This window comes from Ascidiella aspersa, chromosome 2 (genome assembly GCF_963924565.1).
Source record: "Ascidiella aspersa chromosome 2, kaAscAspe10.2, whole genome shotgun sequence".
In the NCBI taxonomy this organism is placed as follows: Eukaryota; Metazoa; Chordata; class Ascidiacea; order Phlebobranchia; family Ascidiidae; genus Ascidiella; species Ascidiella aspersa.
The window spans coordinates 31,178,217-31,193,299 of record NC_139448.1 but is presented as its reverse complement, the minus strand read 5'-3'; the positions used below and the strand labels follow the sequence as shown (position 1 = coordinate 31,193,299).

The 15,083-nt window shown below is 35.4% G+C and overlaps 1 protein-coding gene across 1 annotated transcript; it reads right to left on the bottom strand.

Annotated features, from left to right (window-relative positions):
* Nucleotides 1-6,615, bottom strand: LOC146164889 (caspase-2-like). Its single transcript, XM_083380871.1, has 7 exons — nt 6,561-6,615; nt 5,216-5,376; nt 4,003-4,131; nt 3,774-3,870; nt 2,764-2,901; nt 2,371-2,481; nt 1-59 (listed from the first exon to the last, which is right to left on the bottom strand). The coding sequence occupies exons 1-7, from the start codon at nt 6,613-6,615 to the stop codon at nt 1-3; spliced, it is 750 nt and encodes a 249-aa protein (XP_083236997.1).
* Nucleotides 6,616-15,083: the final 8,468 nt, after the last annotated feature.

Genomic DNA, 15,083 nt, shown 5'->3' with positions numbered 1-15,083 from the left:
TTAAAGAAGTGGCATGCCTGTGATCGACTGTTGTGGACTTGTGGTATTGCTCATAAACGCTGCAAAACAAAATATTAGATAAAATATTTATAAATTTTGGGGTGGCCATGGCCCCTGTGCCCTGTGTCCCCCCTGGCTACGCCCATACGTGTGCTGTGTGGATTCGTTCACTTTACGTTTGGTTAAGTAAAACTCACCCATATAATAAACTGTTCAAAACAATATAAAAAGCTAAAATGTTGCTTGTATTCAAATAAATAAATGAGACAAACTTTGTATATCTTTTATGTAATATATAAAATCTCCGTTTTTTTTCGTCACTTTAAAATAATAAAAAGCTCGTGTTTTTCCTATGTTAGATTTCATGTTTTGGCTTATGATCTCAAGTATACCGGTACCATGGTGAGGCCCTCAAACAATTTCTGATTCTGAATGCGGCTCTCGAGCCAAAAAGTTTGCCCACCACTGCACTAGACTATATAAATGTTACACTAATACAACTGTAGCATACACAGAAACAAAGGAATACATGGGCAGCGCATATAAAGCATGCATATAATAACAGTTGCCATTATTGAACAGCAAAAATGCGACTTTTATTATTGCATATGTTGTTAGACATAACTAGTTATACATATTATATAAGTTTAACTTTATTTTTTTTCGCTTTCTGGTGGGCAAATGTAAATGCATACATTTACATGGGTTCTAATACAAGCTGTCACTGGATTGTGTAGAATTTATTATTAATACATCACTTCGCACCCACTAGTTGATGGAAGGTTTAGCTCAGTGCAACCTAAATATAAATATGATTTTAGCTGTAAACAATAGTTTTCAAATATACTTCGCTAAACCATCCTGAAGTAAGCACATTTGACAATAGAAAGAACAATCGTTATTCACATGTAAAACCATTGTTTAAACTGTAAAACAAATGTTTCCACGTGCAACTTTTAAGCTTTGCTACATATTTATATTACTTCAACGCTTATAATTTTTAACAGCAGACACTTGATCCCAAAAGTTTTAGAATATGTGTTTGTATAGGAGGGTCGATTAAGTGTGGTGAATTCACGACAAAATCCAAACAAACACAGTATGAAAGTTTGTACCCCTGTTTTGAACACATTGTAAAAGTTTGTACCCTGTTCTGGGTAAAGTGTTTTTCATCCATTTTACGCGGTGATCCGAATACCAAGCGTATAACAAGCTTTGGTGACCCAATTCTATTCACTTAACTTTTAGGATGGAACAAAATATAAGACAAATAGCAAAAATACGTTAATAAATATGAGCCCTGTCTTCATTTGTCTCCCACAGTTTTTTTTAATTTTATAGAAATCATGCTAGTCCAATCCCCATGTATCTAACCAGGTATGAACTACTGCAGTCGGCGACCCAACAAAATTACACAGCAATCCAATTTATGGTCGCGACACATAAGTTTAGAAAGATTGACATAAGTGAATAAGTCGTTTCATCGGACTTGTTTTGAACGGATTTAAGTGCAATTGATAAGTATATACTCTCAATAGAAACTTGTACCGATCCGGCCCGCCGCCTCTTTGATAAATTAGAAACGAGTCTATTTCACATACTTTTTGACTATTTTAACTACGTAAGAGGGAAAAATTTTCGAGCTTTGCGCGAATGACCATTCTACGTCCGGTTTGTTTACGTTTTGATACTGTATTTTGAACTAGATTAGCTCTTTATTACCGTTGCGCCGTGGAAGGTTGCCAAGTGCGTCGCGGAAAAACGGAAAACATACTTATTCTAAAATATTGGACATATATTTTTTTAAATTTTATTTATTTTTCATTTTCGGCAATGTATGAAAACTTGCAAGAAATTTAAAAGAAATGCCCGTATACAACCAAAAAATCGCGCTCGCTAAGCTCGCCAGATCTACTTTGACCCAAAAGGTTAACAAACACTGAGCTATAGATGAAGTGTTATCGCGTTCCATCAAAGTAGTTTTATTACACTTTTCATTCGTTACACGGATGACGACGTGTGAACTCTAATTTTAAACCAAACAAACGCTTTTTTCGCGCTTTGCGTCATCACTTTACTGCCTCCTTAAATGTAATAAAACACGTTTTTAAGTGCAAAAACGATCCGAGGCCTGCCTGATCCCCATTTCTAACATGTTAATAACACAATTCTTAGTTAACATTTTGTGCGGCCCGCAGAGACCTTTCTGAGTTTGGTTTTGGCCCGCGACTAGAAAAAGGTTGCCGACCCCTGATGTAAACTATCGGCTGTCGGTATCTGTCTTCGTTTTGTTTTTATTATCAATTGTTTCAGTTATACAATGCATTTCCAATTGGAAACACAACCAAGTCCGACTAATAGAGAGTTTACCTGAATGACACGAATATAGGACCATGGTGTCGCACTTTGCTGGCACTTTTGTTTCGTCGTACCAAGACACAACATCTTCATCGCCAGTTTTTGCGAGTGTCGATGCTGATTCTGATTGTCGATTCAATATGAACAACAACAAAAATCACACGTGCATTTTATTTCGTAAAATAATTCTAAACATATAATCAGCAAATATTTCATAACGGTTCATGCAGGAATTTGAGGATCTTATAACGGCCAACTACTACTTTACTGATGATTGATTTAAGTTGTCTATCGTATATGGTTGCTTACCACTAGAAGGTTTAACTGCCTCAAGCCTTTCGTCTGAAATGCAAGATTTTCCAAATAAACATCAAATGACCTCAGCATAACAACTTTTATACTAACCTCCTCTGCAGCATTGGAAAATTATTAGCTTTGGTTTTCCCAAAAGGTGTTGATTGTTGTCGCCGTCAAACAGCCGAATAATATCACTCAGGATAACTCCGGTTCCATCAACACCGTAGACTTTTTCTTGTCCCTTATCTATAATTGTAAAAAATAAATGTTCCACTCTGGTTCTCCATCGCTGCTTCTTATATTGAAAATATCAACTAAGAACTTTTGTCGGTGTTACGCCGCGCCGCGACCTGCGCACTGGGGCCTGGCCCCTGACCCCATACAGTTGCCCGGCGGGTCGCAACCGCGCGAATTCTTGTTGTTTGGCGAAGGTTTCTGGTCAGATTTGCTACCTGTCATAACCACAACTAAAAATTCCAATCAAAAGTATATTGTTACAACGAATTAAAACGTTATCAAATAGCATTAGTGAACGTTATTTTTAAGTTAATGTGAGACAGACAGTCACCGCCTATTGCAGCGACTGTCGGCTAAGACTTCGCAAAAGACTTCTCGAGAGAAAAGTTCAAAGCAGCTAAGAAACGACATGTATATAGCCAATACGCAGGAAGAAAAAGAACACGAAAGTTACGTCATATTTGGCCAATAAGACTGGCCGGCACTCCGAAATCATGGCTAGGCATTACAGCGGCCATTCTAAGGCCAATTTGCAGCGGGAGTCAGACGCCAGCAAAACAAGTGGCTTGTTTTGCAGAACGTGAGAACACCGCCTGCAAGACTGACAGTTATAGATTACGAGAATAAAGGTTACATGTCAAGTTTGAAACAAGGCGAACTAAAGCAGAAAAACTTATGAATTTTACACACAACAATACGGAAAACTTTAACTGAAGAACATATTTGGCAAGCGAAAGCTGAAACGCGTAATCTAAAACCCTATTTAAAAATTCGTAAGATAACTTAATATTAATATGAACTCTAAGATTTGGCTTATGGCAATTAACTAATTTGGGTGTTTAAGTGTTAATAAACACGTAATAGTCGGCTCATTGCCTTACCTGATATTTCACCGTGACTAAGAACGATCAACACACAATAGCTTGATGATTTGTGTTTCTCATCACCAGAAAAATTTGTAATTGCTTCCCACATATCCTATCACGAAGCACATGTGTTATTATTAGACTTATACCTAATAATAATGATTGAGGTTAAATACAATGCCATATTTAAAATATAGGGTTACCACTGCGTTTAGGTTAGCAGAACTTGGCTCAATTTCGCAACCCATTCCGTTTCACAGTATTTTAAGATTTTCCTATCAATTTTGTAGCCCGGAAGAGCGTTCTTTGTGTTGTCGAAGTTGTTTTCGATGATAAGAACGCGATCTATTTTTTCTTTGCTTGCTGTGTAAACCTAAAAAGAAAAAGAAAAATTATTTATATTTGGACACATCCGCTTTAACCACATTTCGTTGAAAAACTGATAATTTTTTCTATAGCGGTCTTAGCAGCAGCATTAGGGTCGGGCCCACAATGTTATTTAATGACGACACAAAGTTGAGTGAAGTTATAAAGCAATCTAACTTATAAAACTTTCTGTTTTCGGTGAACCTTATGAATCGAGTCTAGCACATTCAAAGAGGCGAGGTGTTGGGACGAAAAAAGTTTGCGTTTTAAGATTTAAATTTTCAAACATTTTGATGGAAATCCTCACAAAAACATGCCGCTAGATTAAAAATCGGGTCGTTTATCAACAAAAGCTTTTCACCTAATAGGTCCTTTAAATTTTCATAGATGGCTTTTACAGTATCCAAAACTACCTCAAATAGACAGTTTACCACATTCAAACATTAACAAAATTTTAAGTTGTAAAGTTGTTTGCCTAAAGTTAACAGACAACAAAAAACTTAATATATTCAAATTCTTCCCAGGGACGGATCCACGGGTTTTCTTTTAGGGGCACAAAAAATTTAGATATGACGCCACAAGTTACGTCATAACTTGTCGTTATTATTGAACAGACTGCATTCGCGTGAAGCGTGAACAAAATGTATCTATCTGGTTTCAATTGGCAAAACATTTAGGTTTTGAGACTTTGGCGCATTAGGCACAGTAAAAGATGATTACTGTTGACTCTACAGCTGACTGGCTGAGCCGAGCTAACGTAAAAGTTCGCGCAAAACGCAAAAAGGCATATACCGGTATTTGTTTTGTCTGTTTTTCAAAGTTGGAAGGGTGAAATTTATCATACAGCTAAATAATTTCATGGCAATTGCGTTTTTTAGAGAGTCCAAGTCCATAAGGACACAGTGCTAAGGTGTAGACACGTCGAAAATATTAAAATGTTACACGGTGCTTTTAGGCTGGCAAAAATCCGGCAAAAATCCTTTCAAATCTAAGAAAATTCGGCATGTGCCTCAACATCGAAACAAAAACAATAAGTAAGAGTTTACAGCAAAAACACAGTGGAACAAACAAGATTTAGGTGGTCTACCAACCTTTTTGTCATGCACATGTTTGTTGTAAAACTCGGTTGTGCTTTTTTTAATGGAATTTTTGGGGGATGAAGTATCGTCATGCATCAGATCATCAGTATCGTCCTCGACAACATCGATAGGGGAAGAAACGTTAATAACACGTTGCTTTGGACATTTTAAACCTTTTAAACAAAAATGTTTGTTTTGCAGCAGAAATACAGTGACTTTTATTGAGGGTGAAATTTGAATAATTTTCTTTCAGAAACCCATAAAAAAGATGTCGTTACAAAGTTACGCAGTAACTCGATGTAGTAAAACAGGTTACTTTGTGTATTTGGTTGTCGTTCAATTCCTTCGCAAATGTTCAACTGAAATCTTATCTAAATACAGTCATGGAAATCGACATTAAACGTTTGCGCGACAAGAAAGGGCGTTTGTTGGGTTTAAATTTGCAAAACAAATTTAGAAGGAGCGTAACGCATTGGGCCCAACCAAGATTCAACACTGGGAGCTAAACAATAAGGCCAGTGGAGTAACAAAGTGTTTTTCATATATATTTTTTTATTTACACTCTCCCTAAGGGTGGGAAATTATCTGTCTTATAAACTCCAAATCTTTTTGATGCCTTACCGACGCCTGCGGTCAGTAGTGTATAGGCTTACGTGGTGTTTACCGAGTTTTCGAGTTTCAAAATACTTAGCAATGCGTAAGAGAATGTGTTATTTGGTCTGAAGATACGAAAAACAGTGCAAAATTATGTTTACACAGAATTGTTTTCTGTTTTCATTGCACGATCCACGGCCATAACGTCCGTTTCCTTGTGTTCGGACCTATACACGAAATCTTAATAAATTCATGTAAGCTTCACGATAATAAATTAATATAAGCTGTAAATTATAAAAAAGTGTGATTGCATTTCACATGAGTTTACATTTGGCGCTTAAAGATATTGAAATAAACTGGTTTTATTAATACAGTTTTGATTTTTTAGTGTTTTGTTAGAAAAAAGTAATGCCTGAAAGGAAATTCAGATAAGAAACGTTATTGCGAGCGAATGGATAACGTTGCAACTGCAAAAACACTGATTTATTCTACTAAAAATACACGGATAAGCAGGGCCGCACTATTCATAAGACTACACAATAAAAGTTTTAAGGTACCGTAATGTTTGGAAGTTCGCGCATGTGGATCTAGCCACCTATACTGCTAGATTCCTGGCAAAATTAAAGAAATATCTTGTAAAATTATTTCTATAATCTGATTTTTAATTTTCAATCCTTTTCCTCATAACATTTTCAACAAAACTCTGAAGTATTATTGATATGAACAAAATTCGCTAATACCGTCACGTTATTATTATACGCACCGCTGTCTGAAGGATGTGTGCATTGGTAGTTGATGGTAATGTGAACTCCACTCATCGTGTGTCGTTCAGCTCGTTTTAAACAAATTAAATTAGTAAGATTAAATCGTAGGTAAGTACTAAGAAAATAGAAATATAAAGCCTTGGGTATATCAAGTTGACTTGGAAACAAAACTTTGTTTTTTAACTATTGGAAATTTACTTGAAATAAAGTTATCGTATTTATTCTTACAGCAATAATAGCCAAACATCACAGCACTGGAAGATAATTACAATCATGAAGAGATTAAAATAATGTGTCAAACCGCACTTATTTAAGATGTATCAATATCATCATAGAATCAACGAAACTAAAGTTTCGCCCTTGTTCTACCTTTGCTAGAAAACACATCACCAGTTTTAATTGTAAGACTGTTCTTCCGACAATCTTTTTTTTTATTAAATATACCGACGTTTCTATAAGCTGTATGTAGGGAATCTTCATCGGGGCAATGATTGATTCTTCGTATTTAATAACAAATATATATATTTAACGCTATATTTAATTAAAAAAGTTGTCCGAAGAACAGTTTTACAATTGATACAATGCCTACTTTGATGATATTGATAAGAGTGGCATCTTCAGTTTTTCTGTACAAAGAAATAGTAAAATGTAAATTAAACCAATAAATTACATACAAAACTAGCACTGTCCTAATCATTCTGCACGTAGCACCAGCCACCGAAGTAAGAACAATGTCGCAAAAACAGTTAAGGAAGCATAACGCCCATAAGGGAATGGATAACAGACCAGCAAAAACAACTAGACATAAAAAGTTTTTTCGCAAAGAAAACTGCCAAGGTTAATCTCACTTTCAGTTAAGCGTTCTTTTCTAGGTTTCTTTTTTATTATTTACCGCACCTTTTCAGCATTTCAAGCAAAGCGTCCTAACAACAAACTTGAACTAATCATCTCGAATAACGTAGCCTACAACTAAAATTATTTTACTTTTTTGAATTGTATTAGAGTTAGAACTTTTTAGTATTTCCAGATAAAATTAAGATACACTAAAATGATTATAGTATAAGCATCATTGTGCTATAAAAAACGTCTAGCACGTACACAGCTACGATATAAGATCCACTTTTTACAGAATTGTACTGTAGGCCTAAGTCTAAAAAAATACTTTTTCCCAGTATCGAATACCAATGAAGTTAATTTGCTTTATTCGTATAATAATGTCACCTGCTGAAACAAGGTAAGGTTTTTCTTCTTAGAAACGAATCCCAAGGTCAAATACACAAAGATTGGAATGCAAAAGAAGTGACAAAATTCATGAAAATTTAGTTTAAATTGTCACTCGACTAAACTTTCCTTAATAATAAACTAATAATAACCGTAATTTAGCCTCATTGTGGCAATATCTTGATATTTGAAATAACCAATTGAGGCAACCCATTGTCATGCATCCCTGCGCAACTTTTAAAGAGGATATACATATAACTTCTAGCAAAGGTTAAAGCCACGGATAATAACCCAGGGGCGAAACTTTAGTTTTGGGATTTGTTGTCTTCACGGCATTAGGCGGACCCTTAACAATTCAATCCAAGCGTCGCGATAACAAACGAGAACGAGCAAGTAAAATATTGCAAGTCCTTAGGATAAAACAAGGTAAGTTGAAATGTGAATTTTTGTAAAATTATTGTGGTAACTTTCCATTTATGGACCACTGAGTAAAGGTGTAGTATTCAACGCTTACCGTGTACAAAAATTGGTCCTCAATTTTGAATGGTATTCCGCTTGATTCTAGATTTGTAAATATGCCAGTGAAAACCTGCTACTACTCTTGGCGTAGGTAAATCAATAGAAGATGATAAAGCTGAATTTAATACGATTGCAACAGTTGCGATTTCACACTGTCTTGGAAGTGTTTAAAGGTGAGATTTTTTTGTTCTTGACGTAAGGTTGCCCATATTTTAGGTCCTATATATTTAAGCTATTTTTGGCCTGAGATCCTACGTATTTTTTCAACATAGTAATTTTTTGCGTCTCCTAGTTTAGACACCTGTTCGCTGGTGTTATATTTGATTAAAAAAAGTTATAATTGAGGAAAAATGCCAGTGATTATTTGTAAACGCTTAAGCATCTAACATTTTAAAATATTTTTTGAAAATTTAGTTTAAATGTACACCCGACTAAAATTCCCGTTGATAAACTAACAATAACCCTAGTTTAGCTTCATCAGGGCGATACCTTATAGTTTGGATTAACCAATTGAGGCAACCCATTGTCACACTAAACATAGCCTTTTAACTAAACCTGCATCCCTGCGCAACTTTTAAAGGGGATATACATATATTTCCAGCAAAGGTTAAAGCCACGGATGATAACCCAGGGGCGAAAGTTTAGTTTTGGGATTTGTTGTCTTCACGGCATTCGACGGACCCTTAACAATTCAATCCAAGCGTCGCGATAACAAACAAGAACGAGCAAGTTCCATAACTTCTAAAGACCATTGAAATTTATCAGCTTTTACGAAATACATTTACATTTGAACAACAATTAGATTATAAGGTTAAAAATATTGTTTTCAAATGTGCATTATTTTTAATACAAACGGCTAAACAGCTATGATTTGATACATAACCTACACGCCTCTTATATATTTTTTGCATTGTAACAATAGAAAATGCCTGAAATCGCCGGACGTGCTCCTGCCTATATAATATAATATTTTAAATGGGTAGAACTGGGCTAACAGACTTTCCGAAACCAAAAAACAGGGTAGAAACTCTAGCGGCAAGACAAAATGTACCAACAATGCAGCGCGCAGTGACAAATCATTAAGACATTTGTTCAGAGGACATGGGATTCATGTTTAGTTTAGATGTAATTAAACATTGGAAACACACTTGACTGGAAACAAAATAGTATTTATTGGTTTGGCAGTAGTTTACCCCTCTGTAATAGCTTACTTTAATAGTTAAAATTAGACGTATTTTTTTTATTAATATCGAGTTCTAAACCGCATGAATTCTTTCCTTAGCCTGTAGTCTAAAAACTTCTATACCAAAATATTCTATAAATGTTTATATTTGTAATAATATTCAACGTTTCTAAGCTCAACGAGGTCAACAGATTATAAACAACACAATACGGCGGTGGTTAGCAAAGGCGGAAGCTGCTTCATTACTTCTTGCCAGGGGCGGAACGAAGGGTTAACCAAGGCTATAAAAAGTATATTTTTAACCGACTTTCTATTATTAGTTTGTTTTTCTCCATTTTCGCGTACAATTTATTATAGCCCAAAGAAAAATAACTGGGGGTTACAATCATGGATGAAACACAAGGGCGAAACGTTAGTTCCGGGTTTAATTGTCTTCACGCCATTCACCGCGTAATCGACAATTCAAGCCAAGCGTCACGATTATTAAAAAGAAGGAATCATTTAAGTTACAGACTACAACTAAAATTTGACGAGATTTACCATAACATGTAGCTTTTTAGCTTTCAAGAATTATATTTGATTAAAAAAAGTTATAATTGAGGAAAAATGACATTGATCTTAAATTACAGGCCGGTCATCAAAGAATGTCGCCGGAAATCCAACGCAAGCCGCAAATACTGAGAGAACAAATCAGTTAATGTCGTACAAATACGATAACACCTACCCCGGCACATTGTTATATATCGTTTTACTGCTGCGTGACTGTTCAGCAACAATTTAGGTAGCCTATAGTTGAAAATATACTACAAGCAAACGGGCATGTGTATTACGTCACTGCCGATGCCTGCAACTACAATAAGCAGTGGCATTTTACATGCAGTGTAGTTATACTTCAAATGACTCTAACCCATTTCACAACACCGAAAAACAGCCTTTTTTAAAAATTACATTTTCCCTTGGGCAAAAACACACTTTGATATTTAAAAACGAAATTGTTCTATGTTTAAAAGTAACGAAAAGTTTATTACCGCCTTAAGATTTTTTTTTTTTTTTTTTTTTTACCTTAGGATTATAAAGGTGATTAGGTGGGCGGCCTAACAAAAATAAGGAAACACCGTTATAGATGCTGTGATTTAACCGACAATGCCTACAGTATCTCAACACCTACAGAGAACTAACTAGCAAGAGTACTTCATTTGAAACACCGCTTCTTGAAGCAGAAAAAGACTAGACACCCTGAGTAGGCAAACTACCAACTTAAATAACTTGACTCTAAAACTGTTAACTCACAGCGATAAATCGACTTTATATAAAACATAAACAAATAATTATTTACAACGAATCAGTAATGACACTACGATTAAAAGTCCATTAGACGCTTCCCGCCAGCGAGGCTCGTTATAACTTGCTTTGGCCATGGTATTAACAGCCGTATCGAACACAAACAAAAATGCTAGCAAACCGTTTCGCGCATCAACTGACTGAGTTTAAACGCAATACTTAAAAGCCATTTAAAGGAAATAACAAAATGACTATTAGTAAAAGTACATTAATATATACAACAAACATAATAACTAAATCGTTTGTGACGTAACAGTGCTTGACAAATGGAGATGTTACATGTTTGTAATTAACAGTCGTGTACTGTTCATACAAAACAAATAATTAAGATTAAAATATTCATAATTTCTTTGAGATAAATAGCCCTTGTGTTCCCCTGGCTACGCCTATGACCGTGCCCCCCCAATTACCGCTCCGTGGCCCACCAGGGGGGCCGAGGGCCACGGTTGAGAAACCGTGGTCTACGTCATGCATCAGACAATAAGGCATTTCGCAATAAGGCTTTGTGATATAACAACCTCCTGTCTTCTTCAAAGCAATGTTACTATTTTGTCAGCAGATTGGTTTCACCAGAAAATTCAAGTTGAAAAAGGTCAACAAAAGCTCCAAGGGTTAGTTTCAAGAGTTAGACTGACAGAAAGGAGGGTTACAGTTCCATGAGTTAGAGTAAAGAGAGTTAAAGTCCAAAAGTTTGAGTAAAGAGAGTTAAAGTTCCAAAAGTTTGAGTAAAGACAGTTAAAGTTCCAAGAGTTAGAGTTAGCGTTAAGAGAGAAAAAGTTCTAAGAGTTAGAGTTAAAAGAAGAGTTAAAATAAATCGTTTCTGTACTGTTGGTTTGTCAAATGATTAAAATGTGTTTAAATCACAGGTAAGGGAAAAATAAACCCCAAGTATGTCCCAACAAAATTCGGACATTTGATTCCTTTACTGATCATTTCTATGCGTTTCTGGTTTATTTAAAATAATTATAATCATAACATTTTTAGGCAGAAAATTGGCCTTTTAGTAATGTAATTTCAACACAGACGTCAGACGTACATGTCTTAAGTTATAGACAATTAAAGAAAAACCGTTCAGTTCATCCCCAGTCTCCCTTACCTAAAGAGGTCTAAAATGCCCCACATTACTGACAGAAAGGAGGGTTACAGTTCCAAGAGTTAGAGTAAAGAGAGTTAAAGTTCCAAAAGTTTGAGTAAAGAGAGTTAAAGTTCCAAGAGTTAGAGTTAGAGTTAAGAGAGTAAAAGTTCTAAGAGTTGGACTTAAAAAAAAGAGGTAAAATAAACGTTTCTGTCCTGTTGGTTTGTTAAATGATTAAAATAAGTTTTACGTCACAGGCAAGGGCTTCAAAATAACCCCAAGCATGTCCGAACAAAATTCGGATATTTGATTCCTTTATACTGATAATTTCTATGCGTTTCTGGTTTATTTAAAATAATCTTGATCATAATATTTTAGACAAAAAAATTGGCCTTTTAGTAATTCAAATTTAACACAGACGTCAGACATACATGTCTTAAGTTGCAAACACTGAGAGAAACAAATCGGTTAATGTCGTACAAATACGATAACACCTACCCCGGCACATTATCATATATCGTTTTACTGCTGCGCGACTGTTCAGCAACAATTTAGGTAGCCTAGCAAACGGGCATATGTATTACGTCACTCCCGATGCCTGCAACTACAATAAGCAGTGGCATTTTACATGCAGTGTAGTTATAGAACTTCAAATGACTCTAACCTATTTCACAACACCGAAAAACAGCCTGTTTTAGAAATTACATTTTTCCTTGGGCAAAAACACACTTTGATGTTTAAAACGAAATTGTTCTATTTTTACAAGTTACGAAAAGTATATTACCGCCTTAAGATTCTTTCGGGGAAAGGTGATTAGGTGGGCGGCCTAACAAAAATAAGGAAACACCGTTATAGATGCTGGGATTTCACCGACAATGCATACATCATCAACATAATGAATATTTTCTGAGAATACAAAAATTTTTGTCAAATAGTATTTTAACACCTACAGACAACTATTCTGCCAACCCTGGATGACTAATAATTATGGACCGCAAAAGTCAATAAAGTGAAATTTTTTTAAGGACCTCGTCTGTCCACGAATCAAAGAATAAAGTTGTTTTCAGCCCTAAGGGACTGTTTCTAAGACGTTTATAGGTCAAAATAAAGTTAAAATTTACAATAAAGTTAAAATTTTTTAATAAAGTCAAAATGTGTCAAACTATGGCTTTTGACAAAGTTTTTGCGTTTCTTGAGAGTAATTTTTGTAAAAATTCTCGTGAAAGCATTGTAAATCAGGAACTGCGACACAATTAAACCATATTAACCCATAAAAGCAGGAAAAATGCTACAATGCCCACTTGGATCAGCAGTAACTTTTATCGCAAATTGTCCATTTTTTTATTTATTGTTACGTATTTAAATAATTCTTATAAAACACTGCATCTTCATAAAATTGGTCTTTTCGAAGATCAACAGTTTGGATTTAAAAAATAGCTTACTGACATTCTGTAATACAAAAATGCCTGAAATGCCAAGCAAGAATGCCCTCCAAGCTAAATCTATCGACAAAAAACCCGACGCACTTTTTATAACCCATAAAACTTGACTTTGCGACAAAATATTACGTTTGGGTCTGAAATCATCGACAAATATTATGTTAGGGTAACTGGCATCAATTCAAGGATGAACTGTGGCCCCTACAAACAAGCAATTACGTTAGGTTAAAATAAACTTAAAATTTGATAAAAATTAAGTTAAAAAAATTGGTTTTAGGTTGATGTGTGCCATGTGCCTATGTTGATGTGTGCCATGTGCCTATTAATGTGTGCCATGTGCCTATTCCACTAACAGACCAACTTGTTCAGAACCGATCTTAACAAATTTATCCGTGTGAACTATATTTAAGTCCGTGACCAAAGAGAAACACTGACTTTAGGTGTGTCATTGGCGAAGTCATATTCAAAATATATCATTGGTCCCCAGAGCACACATTTATGAAAAGCGCCATTTAGGTTACTAGAGGCAAACATGTCGACACAAGGCTGCCCACTTCAGTTAGGCACTAGATTTAAAAACGTAATATGGGCTTAGGTAAATACATTTAGGACAGTTAACATGTTTGTCAAGGCAGGTGATTCGTTTGGGCGCACAGCTTAGATTCGAATACGGAACTAAAACGTAGTAAATATGTCCCCTTTTTTTTTCTTTTCGATTGGCAACGTAAGGCTTAAAAAGTCACAGAAGCGCGGATTTGAAACCTGGCACTTTTGATCACGGCATTTTGTACTTTTGGCTGGCTTGTGCTTGACACAGGGATATAAAATGCAACTATGTTTTTCAAGGCAAATCAAACTCTGGTGGGGAAATAGTGTTTAGTTTAGTTTTTTTTTTTCGAGCAGTAAACGCGCATGAAGCGAATTGCAATGGAGATAAAGTGACGTCACACGAAAACGCGCAAGTTAAAATAAGGACAGAAGCTTTGGACAGATTGCAGACACAAACGATGATTATATTAACACCGAACGGAAACAAATCAATAAATTCCAAAAGAAATGACGAAAATAAACGGTCAATATAGCGGAAGCTAGAGTAACGCATTTTGGAACGGAAAATAAATGACTGAAGAAGTTTATGGAAATGCATTCGAAGCAGGGAAAAGGTAATGTTGCTTTGTTTAAGTTTAAAGGTAGCCAGCAACTATTTACGAGGTTGGGAAAATCAACACATGGGACAATTGCCTCTTAAGCATTGGGTGGTTGCTGCAGAAAGGTTGACCTTTTAAAATCAAAGCAACTTGGAATTTTAGACCTTTAGACCAGGGGTTCTTAAACTTTATTTACCGCGGACCCCTAAAAAACTTTTTTGCTTCGCACCGACCAGCAAAGGCAAGAAACTTTCAGTGATGACGTCATAATACAAACAGACTCACACATTTGCTGTTTTTGGTCCAAAAAATGTTGAAATAAAATAAAGTCCAAGTATATATTCAATGCAAAAACGTTTTATTTTTAACTATAGCATACTCTTTTCTTTGAAAAATAGATTGCTTGAATATACACTAATAGTTCAATTAGGACTTCATGGACCCCCTAAAACTGGTTCACGTACCCCTAAGGTGTCCATGGACCCAGTTTAAGAACCCCTGAATTAGACAAAACTGGTTCGGAAAAGTTTAACCGAAAAAAATTTCGCTTTGGATACTTAATGTGTAGACACAGCAAAAAATAGTAGTATGGATTA